The 23,671-nt window shown below is 37.6% G+C and overlaps 2 protein-coding genes across 2 annotated transcripts in view; both read left to right on the forward strand.

Annotated features, from left to right (window-relative positions):
- LOC127434309 (adhesion G protein-coupled receptor A3) overlaps positions 1–10,546 on the forward strand; it is an 87,964-nt gene extending 77,418 nt beyond the window's left edge. The window contains exons 15-19 of the mRNA XM_051690839.1: positions 325–449; positions 624–747; positions 1,001–1,146; positions 1,503–1,598; positions 7,400–10,546. Coding sequence (XP_051546799.1) covers positions 325–449; positions 624–747; positions 1,001–1,146; positions 1,503–1,598; positions 7,400–8,873 — 1,965 coding nt within the window. The 3' untranslated portion in view covers positions 8,874–10,546. The remainder of the gene's footprint in view (positions 1–324; positions 450–623; positions 748–1,000; positions 1,147–1,502; positions 1,599–7,399) is intronic.
- An 8,576-nt stretch (positions 10,547–19,122) lies between these two features.
- The window catches only part of LOC127427846 (Kv channel-interacting protein 4-like), a 268,897-nt gene continuing 264,348 nt past the window's right edge, over positions 19,123–23,671 (forward strand). Inside the window, exon 1 of the mRNA XM_051676864.1 lies at positions 19,123–19,283. Within this exon, the coding sequence (XP_051532824.1) occupies positions 19,214–19,283 (70 nt within the window). The 5' untranslated portion in view covers positions 19,123–19,213. The remainder of the gene's footprint in view (positions 19,284–23,671) is intronic.

Genomic DNA, 23,671 nt, shown 5'->3' on the forward strand with positions numbered 1-23,671 from the left:
CTACTGTTACCTGACTAAGATAACAGCCAGAGTAACTATAAGGATGTGCAGAATTGTTAATTAATTCCAATATTCCTCATCATCGTCTGTGATTTCGGGACTGGTTTTTAAATTTATTATAGTGCTGGATTAATCTGACGTGTAATTTTGCTTTGATTTACCTTCATGTTTGACATGTACCTTGAGCCTTTGACACTAGACCTGTTTGTTCGTGGATATTTTCACCCATTCTCAACACCCACTTGAGAGTTGAGGAATCCAAATTATTGGGCGCTGAAATACAGTACATTTGCAAATATAATCTGATGTTCTTGTGCCTAACAGGATCTCAAAAGGACCGGGAACGATGCGTACAGCTTCAAGCCTCTTCACCCTGTTATCTACGCCACAGCCATCGTACTGGTGCTTTGCCTGCTGTCAGTCATAGTCAGTTACATCTACCATAACAAGTAAGCACTAAAACTTTCCTAATCTCGACAGAAAGTGGGAAAGTAAATGGGGATAATTGTGAAGACCAATTATTTTATTATTTGTACCTTCAATGTCATCTGAAATAATAAACTTATTGGTTTCTTATGTTTTGATATGTACTCCTTTTAACAAGAGGTTTAATGTGTTCACAGGTCAGTGCGCATAAGTAAGAAGTGCTGGCACATGCTGGTGAACCTGTGCTTGCATATCCTCCTCACCTGTGCTGTGTTTGTGGGCGGCATCAACCAGTCATACAACGCAAGTGTTTGCCAAGCGGTATGTGCCTGCTTTTCCATCCATATACCATTTAAACCTTGGGTAGCAATATTTGCTATGATAAACCTTAAAGGGATAGTTCACCCAAAAAATGAAAATTCTATCATCATTTACTCACCCTCATGCCATCCCAGGTGTGTATGACTTTCTTTCTTCGGCAGAACACAAACGAAGATTTTAGAAGAATATTTTAACTCTGTAGGTCCTCACAATGCTATTTGCTCTTTATTATGTTTTATGTTTTGTATTAAAGGTGGGGATAGTACTGCATTACTCCACACTGGCTACAGCGCTATGGTCAGGAGTGACTGCACGCAACATCTACAAGCAGGTGACTCGCAAGGCCAAACGCTATGAAGAGTTGGATGAGCCTCCACCTCCACCCAGGCCGATGCTGAGGTAAATGATTAAGTCATAAATGATTACTTAATTCCACGCCCCCCCCCCCCCACCCGCAATGAACAATGAAATCATTCATTGTCCATTGTAGGCATTCAAAATTTGGGGTTAGGTTAGGGTGATGTTTGCATTGCCCCATTGGCAAAATTATATGCTTTTGAATTAGGTTCACCTCCTCTCCACTTGGTGTCAGTAAAGATACCAGAGAAAGCAAGACCAGGCATTAATTTAGTAATCATGTAAAATGATTGTGCTTTTCCTATGAGTTGAGGATATTTTATAACATACCATGTTAATTAAAACTATAGTCTTAATTTCTATGCTAAATAATTGCTCTAAAATATTTTGTTGTACAGATTCTACCTAATAGGAGGAGGCATACCAATCATTGTCTGTGGAATAACAGCTGCTGCTAACATCAAAAACTATGGCAGTCAAGTCAATGCACCTTAGTAAGTATGAACTGTTATAACACTTTGAACTGATGCTTAGTCCTCTATTGTCATACTAGATGACAATAAAAGGTTTATAATAAAGGGACTACATTGAAGAAAGTGATAAATAGATTTTTCTTGGTAACAATACTGCCTGAGGGTTATTTTAAAGTCATTTTTTTGGCATTGTGCACCATATGGAGGGCATACATTTCTGTTCTGCATAAACACCCTAGCGAAAGCAGTAGGGGTGTGCAGCGAAGCTGTTATCTGTATTTAGGGGTCAAGCCCCAAAGGGGTGAAAGACCCCTATTGTTTTCGTTAGTTTTCTTATTATTCTTCTGCAGCTGCTTCCGCTCTTGAGTCTATAGCAGCCCATAGAACCGCTTGCAGGAAAGTTATGAAATTTGGCACACAGATAGAGGACAGTCTGATCTGTTACCACAGCAAATTTGCCGTCTCTACCTCAAACCCTCTAGCGCCACCAACTGCCCAAATTTGCACTCATGTTTATGTTAATAACTTCTGAACCTGAGTCCTAGAAACGAAATTATTTTTCCTCTGATTCCTTGGCTCAAGACGATTTGATTGCCTCATTTTCCGCTGTGAAAATTTTTCCACCAATTTGAATTTTCTGAAAAACATACTTTTTCGAACTCGTCCTAGGCCGTTTGTCTGATTTGCAGGAAAATTGCCCTGCATCATCTAGAGGCACTCTCGACAAAAAGTTATTCACAGAATTTTGATAAACCATACCGTTTTCGAACGGCACTTCAACGAATTCAACAAAGAGCGGTATATCTCTGTAACGCTTTAGCGTATTCATACCAAACGTATTATTTGTCATAGGCACCATGACTCAAGGGTGCCTGCTCAGTTTCGGAACAGTGCCACCTAGTGGTCATGAGATATGAAAAAAGCACATTTTTGCTTATAACTTCTGAATAGTTTGTCATAAAATCATCAATTGGTCTCATTAGATTCAGTGGGGTATAGCGAGTACAACGATATGAAAAATTCCTATGTCGGCCATTTTGGACATCAGGCATTTTGAATTTAGACTTAAAATGCTGTATTTTACGAACGACTTGGCGTATCGTTATGAAACTCGGTATGTGTCTTTGGCACCATGCTCTGAAAAGACTCAAAAAGTTTCGGGACAGCGCCACCTTTTGGTCAAAAATTATAATGCTATTTCTGAAAATGCTAATAGCTATTGCCTACTGTCATGGGACTGGTCTTGATAGATTCCGTGGTTCATGCCGAGAACAATGATACCAATTATGTCATGATCAAGCAAACTTTCTGTCCACCATTTTTAAATGTTTTGAAAACCTACTTTTTCAAACTCCTCCTAGACTGTCCGATTTGCACGAAAATTGGCCTGGATCATCTTGAGGCACTCTAGACAAAAGTTTATTCACAGAATTTTGATAAACCATACCGTTTTCGAATGGTGCTACAACAAATTCGATGAAGAACGCGCAAAATTGAACTTGAGGCAGTATCTCCACAACCCTTGGTATGTGTCATCACCATTAGGCCCTGAGGTTACCTGCAGCGTTTTGGCGCACTGCCCCCTACTGGTCAGGAGATAGAAAAATGGCTAATTTGGCTTATAACTCTTGAATGCTTTCCTGCATGATAACCATCATGCCCAGATACTACCTGAGCAGTTTCAGAACAGTGCCACATACTGGACAAAAATTCTAAGAAGTAGCTATTTTTTTGTTATTTTTAAAATAAATGGGTTTTTTATGATTGAAAGTTTACTTTTTCTAACTCCTCATGCACTGTTCATCAGACTCTAACCAAAAACATGTCACAAAGCTTCTTTTGCTGCTCATGGTGCCGATAATTGGCTTGACCCCGGTATCGCTGCTTGCAGTTATATTTGTATCTGTATCTGTTCATATGACAAAATTATCTGTATCTGTTCGGATAGAACCTGGTGTGAGCGGGGCTTAAACCAGAAGTGTGTCAAAATTAAATGAAACGCCCATTTTTAAGTGTTACTCTTACATTTATAGTTTATATTAATAAAATATTCCTTGTATATGCCTTTTTCATAATAATAGCCTAATAATAATTATTATTATTATTATTTTTATTATACAGTTATTATTTAAAACAATATTATGTTACTCTTTTTTTTCTTACCAGATGAAGCTGATTTGCTGGCCACATTAACTGTGGAATATGTTGTTAACTTTGGTTTCTCCTGGTATTTCTGATATTAATATCTGCCTGAAACATAATTTTTGTTTGTCTGTGCATGTATAACAACATTATTCTGGAGGCAGGAGGTGTCAAGCAAAATGTGAAATGTCAAGCACACATTTTGCAGTGAATAATAAATACAAATTCAAACATTAAAATAAATTAAAATAAAATAAGTTTAGCCTACAAGCAGGTGAAAGTCCCATAAGTCTATCAGGTATTTTTACGATAGGACACCATTATTTAATTAAATAATAATAATAATGATAATATGTGGCGGCAGGGGTGTAGTCGAGCGTTCATCCGGAGAGAGAGAAAGCAGTACGGATGTACACACCTGAGCGCTATAATGTCTAACACCTGTTTCTGATTGCAGTAAGCATTGGGGAGAGCGATAAAAAGGGACCGAGCCAGAGACAAGGGAGAGAGAGCTACCCGTTTCTGGCGTGGTGCCTTTTTTATCACTCTACCCTGTCTTTTATTTAAGGATGGTGATCATATGAAGCCATTTATTATCACATAGTTGTTTGGCTCCTTTTTAAATCATAATGATAACAGAAATCACCCAAATGGCCCTGATCAAAAGTTTACATAACCTTGAATGTTTGGCCTTGTTACAGACACACAAGGTGACACACACAGGTTTAAATGGCAATTAAAGATGAATTTCCTACACCTGTGGCTTTTTAAATTGCAGTTAGTGTCTGTGTATAAATAGTCAATGAGTTTGTTAGCTCTCACGTGGATGCACTGAGCAGGCTAAATACTGAGCCATGGGGAGCAGAAAAGAACTGTCAAAAGACCTGCGTAACAAGGTAATGGAAATTTATAAAGATGGAAAAGGATATAAAAAGATATCCAAAGCCTTGAAAATGCCAGTCAGTACTGTTCAATCACTTATTAAGAAGTGGAAAATTCAGGGATCTCTTGATACCAAGCCAAGGTCAGGTAGACCAAGAAAGATTTCAGCCACAGCTGCCAGAAGAATTGTTCGGGATACAAAGAAAAACCCACAGGTAACCTCAGGAGACATACAGGCTGGAAAAAGACGGTGTGGTTGTTTCAAGGAGCACAATACTTGTTGACCCCTCTTCAAACATAACGCTTATGGTTGTGACCATAAAGCTCTATTTTGGTCTCGTCAGTCCAAATTACAGTGTGCCAGAAGCTGTGAGGCATGTCAAGGTGTTGTCGGGCATATTGTAACCGGGCTTTTTTGTGGCATTGGCTTCTTTCTGGAAACTCGACCATGCAGCTCATTTTTGTTCAAGTATCATCGTATTGTGCTTCTTGAAACAGTTGTGTGTGTGTGTTATGAGGAATTGCTTAAATGTGTTTGTTGCCTAGAAGCAACATTTGTACGACAGTGTAATGTATATAGTTCTTCTATGCAGTAATGTCACACATGCATCCACTAAAAAGAATGTTGCAGTTATAAGGTATTATTTTAATTTAGTGTTTTCCATTACTAGTGAAGTATCTACTTTAAGTATTTACTTAACATGTATTTTGTATTAATAGCTAGACCTGTTCAATTGTTTCTATTTTCTTTTGTCATGTAGCAATACACTAATGTTTAATAGAATCATTCCTTACTGTTTTGTTTTTGTTTGTTTTTTTTAAATTATGTTGTATTAAAATTGTATAGGAACTCACTGCATATATTTAAATAATTTAAAGCCTGTCTTCATTTCTATTGTCACACATGGTTGCCTCTAAGCAAGTTTTATTTAAATTGTATTATTATTTATGATTATTTAGTAAAGTTAGTATTTATTTTAGTAATGGAGTAGAATGGAATGCAAGAAGGTGAAAACTCTATTTTTTTATTTTTATTTCTTACATTATGCATACAGAATTTATGATTATCTGTCACATATAATTAAAATCAAGACAGGGTCTTAGTTTGAAATAAACATTGATAGTATTTTATTTTGTTACATAAAAATGATTTTGTATAATTAATTAGCCATGTGCTTTTATACATTTGAATCATGTGAGGTGAAATGCAATGGTATTGAATGGTACATAACTGCATTGTTATAAATGGCACATGGCAAGGTACTCATAAAATATACAGTCTGTATCTGCCTGAGGGCACACTCAAAATCCCCCAGTGAACATTTCTGTCATTTTCATAGTCTTTCTGTCATGAGAAATTGCTTTTTGCTATTGATGGATCCTAATGCCTGTGCTCTGCAGAGTACAGGAGAATACTTTATGGAAGAGAAGAGTTTAGCTCTGCTCTCTGAAGTTGTGTGAACTTAATTATGGTATTCTATTTTTGGCTCTAGTCTCTCCACCTTTTGTCTGCTAGTTTCCCTGTCTCCCCCTCTCTCACTTGTGGCAGCTGTTTGGATTGTGTAACAGCAGTGTTTAATTTGAAAATCCAGACCATCTGAGATCTTTGGGGTTTAATTAATCTCAAGCTACCGCGACAAGGCAAGGAACGCTCTGCTGAGCCCCACAGAACCAATTCCCATATGCTGAAGAAGTGCAACATAAATTCTTTACTATTCATCGCTTTGAGAATAACATGAAACCCTAGATGCAACCAATGTTTTCATTTCCAACTAATGTGTGCTTGTAACGGGGGGTAATTTCTCTAAATTGTTGTTTTAAACTTAACATGAATGACAAATTTTAATACTATCACTGGTTTCTACCTTTCATACTTGAATATATTTAACTGAAAAGGATTGAACCTATTTCATATAATTATATTGCAGATCCCACTTAGACTTTAGCTTTAAACACTCATTATTCCTGACAGCAAAAATAATTATTACCTTATAAAGGTGAAATCTGTTCAGTAATATTTTATAAATATTACATGAATAGTTTACTCAGAAATTAAAATCCTGTATTTATTCACCCATTTGTCATTCCAAACCCCTATGACTTTATTATGTGTATCACAAATGTGCAACACAATGATGTTTTAATAATTATCGCGGTCCAATACAATGGCAGTTGATAATGCATCACTTTAAAGCTTAATAAAGGTCCCAAAATTAAAAGCAGTTCATGCTGCTCATTTGTCATATTTCAAGTCTCCTGAAGGCTTTAGGTTATGGTGGGAAACAGCAAAATTATTTATTTATTTATTTATTTATTTTTAAATGTTGGTCCATTGCGCTATGAGTACTATGAGAGTAGCTTGTTCACAGTGGCTTGCGTGTTCTTGCGAGAACTTTTAATGTTTAGTGCTAAAAGCAATGCAAGTTGTCCTGTGAACATGCCTTCTAACTTGACATAATGTAGGTTAATAATTAAAGTTTTAAAATTGCCATCAAGTATTGATGTAACACTCTGACTTAAATGAAATTCAAAATAATGATCAATTCTTTCTCAATGTAAATATTTAATGGAACTATTACTGTTTACACATATATATGGTTCTTATACCAAAAGATGATTGTGAATACAAAATGTTACAAAAATGCCTCAGGTCTCCCCAATGAGTTGTACAGAATCTGTATGAGTTATACAGAATATATGTATAACATATGCATGAAGGTTGAATACATGTATAAAAAATTGCATAATTTGTACTCCCAGATCAACAGAATAAAAAGTGATCTGTTTTGTCTCCTCAGCTGTTGGATGGCATGGGAACCCAGTCTTGGTGCTTTTTATGGACCGGCAGCCTTCATAGTTTTTGTGGACTGCATGTACTTCCTCAGTATTCTCATTCAGCTCCGTCGACACCCTGAGCGCCGTTTTGAACTCAAAGAACAATCTGAGGAGCAGCAGCGTCTCTCGGTTGCCGAGGCAACTGAAATTACGCCTGCCCACCTGGAGTCCTCATCTGCAGCAGCCACTCAACCGGTATTGATGGCCGCGTTGGAGAATGAACATACTTTTGTGGCCCAACTCCTTGGTGTTGCAGGGTCCCTTGCTCTTTATGTAGCACTGTGGGTGTTTGGTGCTCTCGCCGTGTCCCAGGAGCGCCCAGCTGACTTGGTGTTTGCTTGCCTGTTCGGGGCCTCTGCTTTGGCCCTCGGGGCATTTCTTGTGGCCCACCACTGCATGAATCGGCAAGACATGCGTCGTCATTGGTCACAGGCATGTTGCCTGGGCCGACAGAACTATGCCGTACAGGTTGATGCTTTGCTTGTGCCTGCTTCGGGGTCTAGTGGATCTCTTTTGACGTCCAGAGGAAATGGCGAGGCTGCCAAGTTCCCTGCCAGCAGTGCTGAGTCTTCATGCACCAATAAGAGTGCACCAAGTCTCCGTAACTCCACCCAGGGTTGTAAGCTGACCAATCTACAGGTAGAAGCTGCCCAGTGCAAAGCGGCCCCTTCAGCTGCCAATGGGGCCGCCTTACTGGACAACAGCCTGACGGAGCATTCAGTGGACACAGAGATTAAGATGCATGTTGCACCTGTTGAGGTCCAGTATCGACCTAGCTCTGTCAACAACAACAATCATCCAGGAATGGGCAATGCGAACATCAATGGCCACTCAGGACGAAATCACAAGAACAGAGCGCGAGCACATCGCGCCAGCAGGCTCACGGTTTTACGTGAGTACTCTTATGACGTCCCCACCAGCGTCGAGTGCAGCATGCAAAGCGCCCCCCAAAAGCGCCACCACCATCACGAGAGTCTGCATGCACGCAATAGCCGACGGGCAGCGTACCTGGCTTACCGCGAGCGGCAGCAGAGCCAGCTTCAACAAGACAGCAGCGATGCCAGTGCGAGTTTACCCCGCCGGTCGCGCCATATTGATAAGCGGGCCAGCAAAGGTGGAGGCACCCATTTGGGCAACGGCCTTGGTAATAGTTTTGGGCATGGACTTAGCAGCAGCTTAGGCAATGGAGTGAGTAATGAGGCCATAATCGGAGTAGGGGAGGGGTTGGGGACTTATGTCACCAGCCAAACTAGAGACTGTCCAAAACATCCCCTCCCTGTTGAACTGGAGGTACAGCCCAAGTCCTATGGGTTGAATCTAGCATGCCAAAATGGACCTGCCAAAGACTCAGAGAGACTACAGAATGTGTCGCCTCTGAACATGGAGAGTCCTGGCAATATTAAGACTGGCTTGTGGAAAAATGAAACTACTGTGTAGCAAGATTCCCTCCTGGAAGACTACATATCAAAACGTTTACCTATGTAACTGTGAATCCTGTATTTTGTTATTTTAATCCAAATGGTACAGTTTGTAAAAAAAATAGTTTTCAAAAGAATTTGCATTTTAATTGTTTATATTCAAAATACAAAGATATATAGTTTCCCACATGGCTGCGAATCATAATGCTCTATTTTTGTATCATATAGGCCCATTTTGTATTTCATTCTTACATTTATATGTGAATATGCATGATGTGCTGCTGTCCTTTAAAAATATAGTGGGTTAATCCTTTACTGTATATCCCTAGTCAAAAAAAAAAAAAGTACTTTTGAGAATTTCTATCATAATTTGTAAAGATCTTAAAGGGTATTTACTTGTAGGATTTCAACAGAACACAAAACATCAACTAGATCTTTTCTAACACTTAGCTCCCAATAGGACAATTAGGTTCATAAAATGGAAATGCCCCTGTAGAACATCACAATAATATAAAGAAACTCTTTGGGGATTTTACAGTTCCTTTAACTGTCTTTTAACACACATTATTTCAATACAATGCATGTAGGTTTGTGATAAATTACCCATCCAAAAGGGCTCTAAGAATTCTATAAGAATCACGTCCACACTAATATTCTTTTGTTTGACCTCATCAAAACTGGAAACATATTGGATGTGGCCTAAAAATCCTATAAGAACCATATAAGATGCCATTTAAGAACTGATTCTCAGCTCATTTTTATTTGATTCCAATAGCATCCTTTAAGATTGGTTCAGAATTATGGTGAAATTCCACTAGGAATACTGTACACATTCCTTTAGGATTTGTTGACTAGGTATCTTCAATTGTGTTTTCACAAAATAAAGAAGATTGTGTTTATTTGCAGCTATAATAATAATAATAATAATAATAATAAAACACTTTTCACAGTGCACTTCATCTAATATACGAGTTCTAAAGGGAGTTAAACCCTTCATTGAGAACTTCCTCTTAGCTCTGTGGTTTCGAGTAATTGGAACACATTGTACCATTGCGTCTGCTTCATGGAAATCACAGGCTCTAATTGAGGTGCAGGTCTTGATCTCTGTGTTGTGGTGGAATCAGTTCGATGGGCAATGTCAAGAAATTCTGGGCTGCTGCCTCCAGTGTTGGATGCCCACGCAGTGATTGATGGCTGACTCTCAGATCGGGCTGCCTCTCATCATTAGTAGTGACGGAGATATAATTGCTGTTGTGCAATCTCACCTCTCCTACCCCCTTCTTGTCTAACTTGCCATAAGTCTGTCGAGCTCTTATCAGCAGGGCAATACAGGACTCTGTGTGTGTGTGTGTGAAGGAAAATAGAAAAATGCTTTATTCACACACACATGTTGCTAAGAATTGTGGATCAGCATCAACTCTTGTTGTGTCTTTTTTTAACAACCGAAACTTTGTAAGTTAAGTGGTGCTAATGAAGTCCATTGGGGTTTTGCTTTGTTAAATTAGGCAAGATTTCAATTGTGTTCAAGACAGTGAAGGATACTGAGATTATTGCTTTCATAAATTGGAGATAGATATGGTTTTGCACTAGATATAGAGCTTGTTGTAGACATATTGAGCATTTTTCCTGCGGTAAAACAGTGCCTGCCTAGACAGAAATATAAAAGTTAATAAAGGAAGACTCTCAAATGAATGGTCCAAAATTTGTTTTCTTTCCTAGTTTTGTTGAGGGACCTGAATAGAGTGCAACAGTGCTCATCCACATTTACAGCCGTTTTGGTTTCGGAAAAAGTATTTTAAAATCAGACAAAAAGACAAAGGTATAAGACTAAACAACCTGGTCTTGTAGAATGAACATTACATTTTTGCAAACTGACTTTTACGTGCTGCTTTTCCTGGTGAAATGATATAGATATAAGATATCTCCTTATTGAGCACTAGAGGCACTACAACAATTATGCATTTTAGTCATTGTCACACAAATCATGAGAGGAAATGCTGATTATGACTTTATAAAAATGTATTTTTCACTCTTATTACTCATCCCCCGCTATGTTATGATATCAAAATTTTTTTACTGTAACGCATAATTTGAGAAACAGTACATTTTAACACTTCTATTACAGACCCACCTACTTATACACACTTGTTCCAATATGAATACTTTGCTTGGTAGCTCACCTGATAGAGTGTTGGACTTTGCAGTGCTCGCATACATTTCATGAGACCAGGCTGAGACTAAACGCACTAAATGTATTTAATGAGGGAATTAACTTCAATCACATTAAGCATTATGAATGATGTAATCGAATTAAAACAATGGAAAAATATGATCCTATAGATTTAAAGTTGTTGATTAGAAGTACAATAGTCTACAGTGTTTCAAAATATTTTGATATATACAAAATATCAGCAGTTTGAGAGTGTAGGGATATGGATTTGATTGTGTCATTTCTAGTGAGTAATGGCAGTGGGTGGTTATTGCAATGCTTGTTTGGCATGCTTTGTAGACAGCGACTCTCTAATTATTGGATCGTTTCCCTTCAGGATCTTGGGTAGTGTGGTTCTACACCAGGAATTACACTATTAAATACAATTTTTTTTTTAAATGAAGTTGTAATAACATGGGCTGATGGCTTCAACAGAAGCATTTATGGTAGGGAGTTTATGTTAGGGTCTATCTTTAAAAGTTTGTAAGTTCTATATCAAATATATTTTACCATATGTGGTATGGTAAATTAATTTGCCATGTATAAGAGAGTTAGGGACTTTTTAAAATTATTTATTTTATTTGTTTATTCTCAGAAGTACTTTTTGTTATGCCAATTTTTGTACGTTTTATAAAAAACATAAATAAAAAAAAAATTTGGTAAGTCAGAATTTGATTTCGTTTGAAGAAGTGCAAAATGAAAGAGATGTTGCTTAGGCCAAATTTAGGTTTAAAATGGCAACAAGATCAACTGCAGATTGCACAAATGCACAACTATAAGTGGTTTCTGGTTGCACAAGGTGTGCATATAAAAGTGTAAATATACAGAAATGAGATTCCTGTCTGCCTTCAGTTTGCGATCTGAGCTTGGTAGTTCCATTGACCATCTTTTGCCATATGGAGTGGTTGATTCACAGTTGATGTCAACTCCATTTGTCCAGATGGATTATTGGGTGACATGCCCACTTCATGTCCCAGATATCTCCTTATTGACCTGGCGTAGGGATTCTAAAATCTAAAACTTCCTCAGCAGCTATAGAAATCCTGAATTAGAGATAGACTGATAATTGGTTTAACCCATTATTTTATATATACAGCTATTCACACTTTTCTGCTAAATACTTAAGTTATCAATATTGGGTCTACCGATAAATGCCTCTAATTGGTGGGTCTCAAAAGAACAGCACCTAAAAACTGCATTACACCACTGTGTTCAACAGGAAAATAGTGTAACTTATTAAATGTATTGTTTGCATAAATATCAGGGGCCTGGGTAGCTCAGCAAGTATTGACGCTGACTACCACCCCTGGAGTTGCGAGTTCGTATCCAGGGTGTGCTGAGTGACTCCAGCTAGGTCTCCTAAGCAACCAAATTGGCCCGGGTTGCTAGGGAGGGTAGAGTCACATGGGGTAACCTCCTCGTGGTCACGATTAGTGGTTCTCGCTCTCAATGGGGTGCGTGGTAAGTTGTGCGTGGATTGCGGAAAGTAGCATGAGCCTCCACATGCGGCGTCTCCACGGTGTCGTGCACAACGAGCCGTGTGATACAGTGCGTGGATTGACTGTCTCAGAAGTGGAGGCAACTGAGACTTGTCCTCCGCCACCCAGATTGAGGTGAATAACTGCACCACCACGAGGACCTACTAAGTAGTGGGAATTGGACATTCCAAATTGGGAGAAAAGGGAATAAAAAAAATAAAAAAAATGTTTTTACTTTTTATGTAACAGCCAGAGGAACATGCATAATTTAGAGTAACAGTTAGCTAACATAACAGCTAACATAGCTCAAAGCAAAGATGAAAATTGCCTCCACAAAATCTATATATAGGATGCATATGCAGGATCATCATTAAATTACTCATCATCAACAGGCTTGAACAAATGCTACGCATAACATGGATGTCAGAGTAGCATTGAATCCTTCACATCTTTAGATTTTTGGCAAATGTGCTTTTAAAGAAGCATCTGGCAGAGTGTTTGAGGCTCGCCCTCAAGATGAAGATTGATATCTTCTGTAAAGTTATGCCATCTGTGCCTGCTAGGATTAGCTTGCCTATGGTGTAGGATGAAAAATAAAAGTCTTGCCTACAGTTGACTATTTAGGCACAAGGGCAAAATATGTAATCTGTTATAAAATATAAAAGCTTACTCCTCCTTAATGCATGCGAATACTGGAGACTGATACTGTACATATGGAGAAATATGTAATCAGATAATGTAATGCATTGTAAGAGCTTCAAGTGATACAGAATCATACACATTTGTAATGTCGATCTTGCTACAATTCCATTTTGAATCACCATGATGGTAAAATAGATCAATATCATGGATTTGATATGGGAACTTCATTGATTTGGAATAAATAAATAAATGATGAGGATAAATGATGCAATGCTCTGTCATCCAGCTCTTTAACCAAACACCATAACCTGCTGCAAAGCGGCCCACAGGTCAAAGACAATCATTCTGGTAACCTGACACCATTATTATGGAGGTCTTGCTCTTACAAGACATTACTTGAGCACTGTGGAATGGGATTGTGATCACAGGAGTACAGACATGGAATTAGGTTGCCACCTGTTTATAGCACACACAGAACATATACATTGATTCAGAGAACTCATTATCCATCTGATCTTTTGTCTTACACCATGGAATGCCTGGGGTTAGAGAGATACTTTTGATGGTGTGATAAAGAAAATCTATTGTAAACTCGGCAAAAAAAAAGAAACTTCCCTTATTCAGGACACTGTAATTTAAAGATAGTTTTGTAAAAATCCAAATAACTTCACAGATCTTTATTGTAAAGGGTTTAAACAATGTTTTCCATGCTTGTTCAATGAACCATTAACAATTAATGAACATACACCTGTGGAACGGTCGTTAAGACACTAACAGCTTACAGACGGTAGGCAATTAAGGTCACAGTTATAAAAACTTAGGACACTAAAGAGACCTTTTTACTGACTCTGAAAAACACCAAAAGAAAGATGCCCAGGGTCCCTGCTCATCTGCGTGAACGTGCCTTAGGCATGCTGCATGGAGGCATGCGAACTGCAGATGTGGCCAGGGCAATAAATTGCAATGTCCGTACTGTGAGATGCCTAAGACAGTGCTACAGGGAGACAGGAAGGACAGCTGATCGTCCTCGCAAGTGGCAGACCATGTGTAACAACACCTGCACAGTATCGGTACATCCGAATATCACACCTTCGGGACAGGTACAGGATGGCAACAACAACTGCCTGAGTTACACCAGGAATGCACAATCCTTCCATCAGTGCTCAGACTGTCCGCAATAAGCTGAGAGAGGCTGGACTGAAGGCGTGTAGGCCTGTTGTAAGGTCCTTACCAGATATCACCGGCAACAACGTCGCCTATAGGTATAAACCCACCTTCTCTGGACCAGATAGAAATGGCAGAAAGTGCTCTTCACTGACAAGTCGTGGTTTTGTCTCACCAGGGGTGATGGTCAGACTCACATTTATCGTCGAAGGAATGAGCGTTACACCAAGGCCTGTACTCTGGAGCAGGATCAGTTTGGAGGTGGAGGGTCCGTCATGGTCTGGGGCAGTGTGTCACAGCATCATCGGACTGAGCTTGTTGTCATTGCAGGCAATCTCAATGCTGTGTGTTACTGGGAATACATCCTCCTCCCTCATGTGGTTCCCTTCTTGTAAGCTCATCCTGACATGACCCTCCAGCATGACAATGCCACCAGCCATACTGCTCGTTCTGTGCGTGATTTCCTGCAAGACAGGAATTTCTGTCTGTTGAAACTGTTGAAAGTTTTCTTTGGGTTATTCAGTTAAACTGGATAATCACTGAAATTTTTCAATATCACTAGATTATCAGTTGGAATGAGATCAGCTTTGACTTTACTGGGCCATTGCAGGACATTCATCGTATTTCTTTGATCTTTATGAATCATGCCAATTATAATGTGGCATTGTGTTTAGGACCAGCTATTAGCTTTAGTTTTTTTATTTTATTTTATTTTTTTTTATTTTATTTATTTTTTTTTTTTGAGACAGGTTCTCTTGTAGAAATCCTCCAGTATTTTACAACGTTCTTAGTTTCTTTTAAAAAAGTGTCGCAGTCCCTGCTGATGAACAGCAGCCCCAAAGCATGATGCAGCTACCACCACTAAACTTTGTTTTTCTGAAGTGTGTGCAATATCAGATTTGAGGCATATCATTGAGTTTTGCCTTTTGAGATTTTAGATTTATCTGGCCATAAAATCTTTATTAAGCATTTTGTCAAACTCCAGACATACTTTTACATGGTATTTTTTTTTGAGTAATGGTGTCTTTTTTGGCACCATGCAGGCCAGTGTGTTATGCAGAGCTCTTGATATGGTGGATATAGTTGACTGCTGAACACAAAGATATTTTGAGGGAGATATTATGTAAAAATATATCCATACAATGCAAGGCTATGGGGTCCAAAACTAAAGATAATCCATATGACTCGAGTGGATTAATCCATGACTTTTGAAGCGATATGATCAGTTTTGAAACAGACCAAAACATAAATCATGTGCTGTGTCCGAATATCCATACCTCCATACAGTATAGTATGCCAAAATCAGTATGCCACTATCCACATACATACCTAAAGAACTTACTGTTTTACTTGTCGAGAAGTGAGTCCTTCATCAAATAAGGTACATAACGTGACAGTATGTGATTTCAGATGCAGGGATGATTTATAGGTCAATTAAACTTTCACGCACTGTACAACCACTTTGCCCATAGCCCCTCCCTCTGACGAAGCCTTTAAGGTTAGCAAAACAAAGTGTGACGCAGTGGTACACTGGCAAGGAGATCAGACACCATTCTTTTTTTAAAGGATGTCAATGGAGGAGACACTTCAGTCTGCTGAATAAACTGCTTTTATGAGGAAACAGCTCATCACTTAATCAGTTGACTGATTCAACATGTTTTACACTAAACAATCCTTTTGGAGTAAACTATGCATGGAGTTTACTATGATAAAATTGCTTTTTTTTTTATTTTGCAACAGGAACTGTGGGTGTGAGTTTGTTACGGCTCTCCCTTTTCATTTGTATTGACATCAGGGCTATTATATGATTGGGTTAGAAGACTCACGTGACCCAAGTTGACCATTACGCTCTCTCCTATCGTAGAGCTGCGGAGGCTGGTATCTCCTTATACAAAAATAATCTCTGCTCTGGCCATGTACACATCTGTGCATGCATCAAGCGCAAGAAAATGTGTCATCGAGCTTCATGATTGTGCCTAGGAGACTGCAATGTTAAGATTTATAGTGATAAAAAAAGTTACATTTTGGTCTGTTTCCCACCCAAATTTGATCGTATCACTTCAGAAAACATGAATTAAACCACTCGAGTCATCTGAATTACCTTTATACTGCCTTCATGTCCTTTTTGGAGCTTGATAGTGCTGGACCCCATTGACTTACATTGTATCTGCATATTCACAGCATATCTCCATCAAAAGATCTTTGTTTGTGTTCCACAGAATAATACAAGTTTGAGATGGCATAAAGGTGAGTATATTAAATAATGAGAATGATCTATTTAATTTATGCTCATTTTTATTGTTTAATTTGATCTCCAATTTATTTGAAAGTCAATTTGTCCTTTATTTACACCGCTGTCCTTCATACAACTTGAATAATAGTGGGGATGTTTATCCAGAAAATTAGGTAGTCCTTGTAATGCAACTGTGCTTTTGTTATAGCGACATTGTATTTGGTTTCTACTCTGTGTAAATGTTGATAGATTTCCTACAATACTACTAGATAGATAGATAGACGGACAGACGGACGGACAGATAGATATGTTTGTAAGTTGTGTATGGCCTCAGTCTGGTCATTTGTAGCTGAAAATTGAATTTTATTTACTTGGTGTCAAAGATACAGAACACATAATGAAGTGTGCCATGGCTGACCAGAGAAAGGTTCAAATAAGCATATTTGAATGAAATCTCCTCAAGGTAATAGCAAAAATATTTCAAGACTCCCATAATCCCATTTACACTATGCATGACATTGCTGTGTGTTTACCTCAGTGTCATGTCCACATTAACTCACACATCGTTCCTCAGTCCTTATGGGTACAAAAAAGGACCTCTGTGTTACATAAGCTCATCACACTTGATAGCTCAGGCATTGTCTGCTTCATCTCCAGGCTACACTCTCTCTGCATGCACCCAGTATACAGTGAGATGCAGAATGCAGGATGAATTACTGTATTGAGCAAATGGAAGCAAATCTTTCATTATGCTCTTGTTGGAATGAGATATAGTTGGCCTGGTGGTGGATGCTTAACTAATTTATCCTGTGTAGACTGTTTGCCTTCTACTTGTTCACTAAATGTTAATTTCCTTTGACCAGTATTTCATTATCATAGCTATTAGATGTTGATTGCCAAACGGCCATTTATTATCCTAATTTACATTTCAAGAAACTTTCTGTAATGAAAACTTTGAAATTATTTTAAAGCAGAGGTTATTTGCACTAAGTGCAAATACCGACAGAAGCTATTTACACCAAGTGCAAATACCGACAGAAGCTATTTACACCAAGTGCAAATAGCGACAGATGCTATTTACACCAAGTGCAAATAGCGACAGATGCTATTTACACCAAGTGCAAATAGCGACAGATGCTATTTACACCAAGTGCAAATAGCGACAGATGCTATTTACACCAAGTGCAAATAGCGACAGATGCTATTTACACCAAGTGCAAATAGCGACAGATGCTATTTACACCAAGTGCAAATAGCGACAGATGCTATTTACACCAAGTGCAGATAGCGTCAGATGCTATTTACACCAAGTGCAAATAGCGACAGATGCTTACATTAAGTGCAAAGAGTATTTAAACAGGGGTGTAAGAGTATCTGCCACTACTTACACTAGACTCACACTGCCACTACTATTTGCACTCTAGTGTAAGTAGTGGCAGATACTCTTACACCCCTGTTTAAATACTAACATACAGTATAGTGGCATCACTGCAGCATTTTTATTGTGTTTATTTGGAGTCCCACAGACACCCTACACCAACCCCTAACCCTAACCATACCTCACACAAATTAACCATGGTTTTACTACAGTAACCATAATAACACCATGGCATTTTTCTAGTAAAATCATAGTAACCACAAAATTAAACATGTCTACTATTAATTACTATTAACTATATGTTACTGTAGTAACACCATGGTTAGTACATCAGAACTATATTGATTCCACCAAAAAACATGGTTATTACAATATTACTACAGTAAAACCATGGTTAATTTTATCCGGATCAAATCCTTCACTCAACTCCCTGACCTTCACTGTGACCAAATAACTGTGAGGAATCACTTTTATTTATAAGTAGTATTATAGGAAATATTAAGAGTAGAGACATGGGGAAAAGTATGACAAGAGGTGGAATTCAAACTCGGATCTCCAGCGTGACATCCAGAGCTAATTCAGTGGCACATTTGGTCGTAAAATCCTGTGTTTCCACCATACAATTGGAGCGCAAATACTCACTTAGTTATCCAATCTATTAATCCACTAAATGTCCAATCAGTTAACCAGTTTAACGTCTAACAGAACACCTTTTAGTGAAATATTTAGCAAGAAAAGTGTGCTTGGGCCATCTTTCATTACCGTACATGCCACTCAGTTTTGATATTTTGTTATCTGATTAAATAACATTCATACATTTTAAGTGAGTCTTAAGTGTCCAAACACATTTTGGGGCCACTTAATTTAACTATAGACTTGATAAAAGCAGTTTTCAATCGTCTACGATTTATTTATTTATTTATTTATTTTGCCCATAACTGTTTTTTTTTTTTTTTTTAATTGCTTAGATTCTTCATTTTATCTCCGCTGAATGAAATGTAATAATTAAACATACATTGAAAGCAAACATTTAAAAAATGTATATATATATTTTTCATTTAAAATGAATCGCCTTAAAGTTCAGTACTGATACCAACTGTGAAGAGCGCGATCGCGCCTGACCGGTGACGCGCATCCGCGCCTGCCGCTGAAGTTGGCGAACGCTGAAGCACAACAGTCAAAATCCGCTCCACAACAGCTGCTCACAGCAAGTGCGCTGCACGGGGAATGACTGAGAGACACAACTAATATTGCAATGGAGAAGAAAATAGACAGCATCTCCGCTCGATTGGACTCTTCAAGTTCGTCGAGTGGTAGGACTAAAGGTGCATGTTTTTTCTCTCGAGGTGTGGATGCTTTGGGGAAGTTGAGGGCGCGCGCACCTTGACATGTTTTCTCATGCATGCAGATTCGTTGCAATGTGTTGCATGCCATGTAAGTTTCTGTTTCCGAGGGAAACTGAACCTGACGGTCATGTCTGTACTTTTGCCGTTCTTTCAATATCAGAGGTTTATTGCTAGTAGCTTACGACAGATACATGGGACATTGTTTAATTTAACAATGCACCTGTCACTTTGCTGTAGATAGTTTATTTTATTATGTTTAATTTACTTTTTCATTTTCAGGACAGCTGAAAGCTTCTTATAGATTTTATAGATGGAAATAATGTTATCTCTGTCGTGAATTGCTCCCACCTGTGAGAAGAGTTTGAGGATGGATTTACAAGTTGGTTCGTGCCAATTATGACTTTTTTTTTTTGTTTTGTTTTTTTTTTTCTTTTTTTTTTTTTTACAGACAAGGTTTGTTTAGTAGCCTACTGGTTTTGAATCTATTAAAGTAATGTTTCTACCATCTTTATATTAAATACATTACTAACAGCAGATGGCATGAATCTCCCTGCCATGCCTGCAGACACATGTCTTGACCATTATTTAGAGAATGGAAACAGGTAGCCTATAACTTATCCTAGTCTACAGGTTAGGCTAAACTAGTAAATCCTCTACCAAATTACAGACCACGAATATTTAAAACACTTTTTTGGCTTTGCCATAGATCATAAATAAATCCAGCACTACATTATTTCTATTTGCAATATCCTTCCCTTGGGGGTAAAAAGCCCCAAGGGAATTAGAGTGATAGTGTGTAGATATAGAGACAATAGTTATAAGACAGAATTTGGCAATGGAAATACTTTTGAGATAAAATACTTTTCCTTTCTTTTTTTCTTTTTCTTTTTTTGAGTAACAAATTAAGATTTTTCTTATCCAAAATAACCACTTCAGAAAAGGATGCACCATTTCCTGTTAATATCAATCACATATTCTGTAAACAAATGAGTCTCAAATGTGATTGGATCAGTCAATGTGAGCCCACTTAAAACATTCTTCAGAACAAATCTCTTCCTCCTACCTACCCTGCAACAAGGGGACGTTTTACCCCAAATACTACCCTTTCACTTACTGAACAGTTATGGAAAAACCTTTGAAATAATCACCTTGAATAAAACTGAAAATGACAAATGAGTATTTTGTCTCAAAATAAATATGATAATTTCAGGGATTCTCATTACATGCATTCGCAACATTTTAAAAGCTAGGCTATTAAATGTGAGATCAAATGAATTCAAAATCAGCCATCAGATATTGTACGCAATGACCTCATGGATCAGGAATATTTTGCAGTGCCTAATGACAATAGGTGTTTAGGAAAGTGCTGTGGTCGTTTTTGTTGCTATTTAGTGTTTTGGGAGATAATAAAATCAAAAGTGCCTTTTACAATTATGGGCCTTTAGCCACGTTGCATCCTTCTCTAATTTAAATGAGTGAAAGTTAACAGTTGACTCAAATGACCAAGATACACATTTGTATGATTGAATGAAGGTAGTATTTTAATTGTTGTGACCGAATATCAGTATTGAATATTGATATTGAATATTGAATTGGCTACACTCAGGTGTGCTGCTGTACTGTATGAGTACAGTTTGCTTTGCTGCACTTTGTGTTTGATGCCTGTCCAAATGGATTATAAAGACATTAACATGCCGATGATAAATATACCCAAGTACTTTGATGCTTTGTGCGACAGTAGAAAATTGTTAATTTCTCATAATAATAAGTAGTATTAAGAATAATATTCCTACACGCCTGTTGTCTTTGCGGTAATCCCAAAACAGTTACAAAAATGCGTAGTGATGATTTTCTGTGCAATAACAGAACTATCATTTGCACTAATGGTTTGTTGTGCATTAGTAAACTTTTATCCCTTGCTTATCCCATATTAAATGATCAAATACCTAACACTTGTTTGATTAAATTAAGGAAACAAAGTTGGAATTATTCCCCACAGAATTTCTTACATTTACTCATCTACTTTGCAAACACATTATCCATGGGACCAAGTTGTTAGTCTCAACTTGAAACAAATGTTGCAGCCAAGGATGTGAATAATTAACATTTCCTTTGCAAGGCCAAGATATAAAAGTCTTTAAACCTTGGATCTACAATGACAAGATTGCATCTCCTAACATTAACATCTTAACATCCACACTTAGAGCAATGTTCTGCTTTGCGTGCTTTCAAGGGTAATGCCATTTAAACTTGTCTTTTAGGGTTAAAATTCTTACAGCTAGAACAGATTAATTTTGTGACAAGGGCTGCAACTGATGTGAGCATTACACAAAAAAGGTCAAGGAGGATGAGGGTATAAAAATTAATAAGTGAAATGTTTTTGACAGCATCAAATTATCTGCATTGCATGCATTGTGAACTAAAATGTTAAATATTTAAGCATTTAGAAAATGTCAACATAAAATAACATTGTTTCTTTTTAGACCTAATTCTCACTGCATCATTAGATATTGCCCAGCTTATGTAAACAATTAAATAATTAGCTGATTAGTGTAAAGACACTTGAGACATTTTAGGAATAGTTTGTGAAGCTTTAATGGAATAGTTCAGCAAAAAAAAATAAAATAAAAAAAAATAATTCATTGCACACCTCCCAATTCCCCCCCACCCCCCATGTGTAACACAAAAAAGATAATTTTTGTAGAAACCTGAAACTAGAAACCATACAGTGACAGTTCATAGTAACCACAGCTGTCAAGCTTTGGTGAGACCAAAATTCAGGTCTTTATTTGTGGAAAATCTGCTGCAGGTCTCAAATCTCATTTTCCATTCTGTAGCATGTTGCGAGAAATGCAAGAACTGATGGCGCTTTGGCATCAGTGACATCAAATCTAGGACAATGTGTCTACATTTCGTAATCTTAACATAATTGCATTTGAGATTTAGTGAATATAGTGAATATAGTGAAACAAGTAATATTAACTACTTTTATGGTGTTTTTGGAACCTAGTCTCATAGAATGAACATTACTATAACTACATTTTTGCAAACTGAGTTTTACGTGCTGCGTTTTACGTTACCCGCAGTTTTCTGGTAAAATTAACTCTACAGGCGCTACAACAACTGTACTTCTCATGAGTACAATGGCTGATTATGACTTTATAAACACTAATTTTTTCGCTCTATTACTCACACACTGCTATGTTATGAAATCGATACATGAAACGCATCATTTGAAAAACTATACATTTTAATGCTTGCATTACAGACCACCTTCATTTTTACACACTTATTCCAATCTGATTAGCTTCCCTCATAGAGTGTTGAACTTGGAACTCAGAAGGCCATGGTTTAAGCCCAACCAAGCACACAAGCTGACAGTTGAGACAAAAGCGACATAGAAGTGACCCAAAATGACATGGTTGCCTCAGAAAATGTGCTTTTCTTATCAAATTAGGACACTGTCAGTTAGGGTTAGGTGTTGGTTAAGGATGTCTGTTTTGTTAACATCTTATTTGCTTTTAGGACACCAATGGTTAGGATTGGGTTAAAGTTTTAGGTTAGGAAGGTACGTTTTACTCATTAAAACCTTTATCTAACATTAACCTTTAAAAGCTCATCTGTTTACGACACCATTTCACTTGCTGTTGGTGCCCCCTGCTGGACATTTCACTGGGAACCTGCAGCAAAACGTTTAATGAAGAACGTCATTTTGTTTTGCAAAAATGTTGCCACGGTAGCATAATTTTCATTAGATCAGGCTGTGTTTTTTATTCTTTTTAGAGCTTGGTCACTATGAACAGGCATTCTATGAATAAGAGCTGCTTTGTAAGGTTCTTTTGAAACTTTTGTATTTCATGAAAAAAATAACAGCATAAAGATTTAGAACAATATGAATCTGAGTAAATAATGATAGACTTGTCATTTCCGGGTGCACTATTCCTCTATGAAACTAAATGGTTATAAAGAAAATGAAATACATGTTTTTTTTCCCATTGGTCATGCAGTTGAAGACTGCCACAAATAGTTAGTTAGGGTGCCAATATTATGTGGGTGACTGTTTCACTTTGCAGGTAACTTAAATCTCAAGCCCACGCTTTGGAAACCCTGGCCACACAGATGAAAATGTAATCGTTGTTGCTTTGCTGACTGCTAACTTTTTAGTGCATATTTACATATAGAAGAGTATGATGTGCAGAGCAGTGTTAAATATTAAAATCCTGAATGGTAGTTGAAGGAATACTATATATATATATTTTATTTTATTTTTTTATACATGGCTGACTATGAGCAGACACTTATTCTACAGGTTGAGGCTTGATAGCTTGGTAGTACTGAGTATGATTTGTTTGTTTGTTTGTTTTTAA

The sequence above is a fragment of the Myxocyprinus asiaticus genome, chromosome 1, assembly GCF_019703515.2.
Source record: "Myxocyprinus asiaticus isolate MX2 ecotype Aquarium Trade chromosome 1, UBuf_Myxa_2, whole genome shotgun sequence".
NCBI lineage: Eukaryota > Metazoa > Chordata > Actinopteri > Cypriniformes > Catostomidae > Myxocyprinus > Myxocyprinus asiaticus.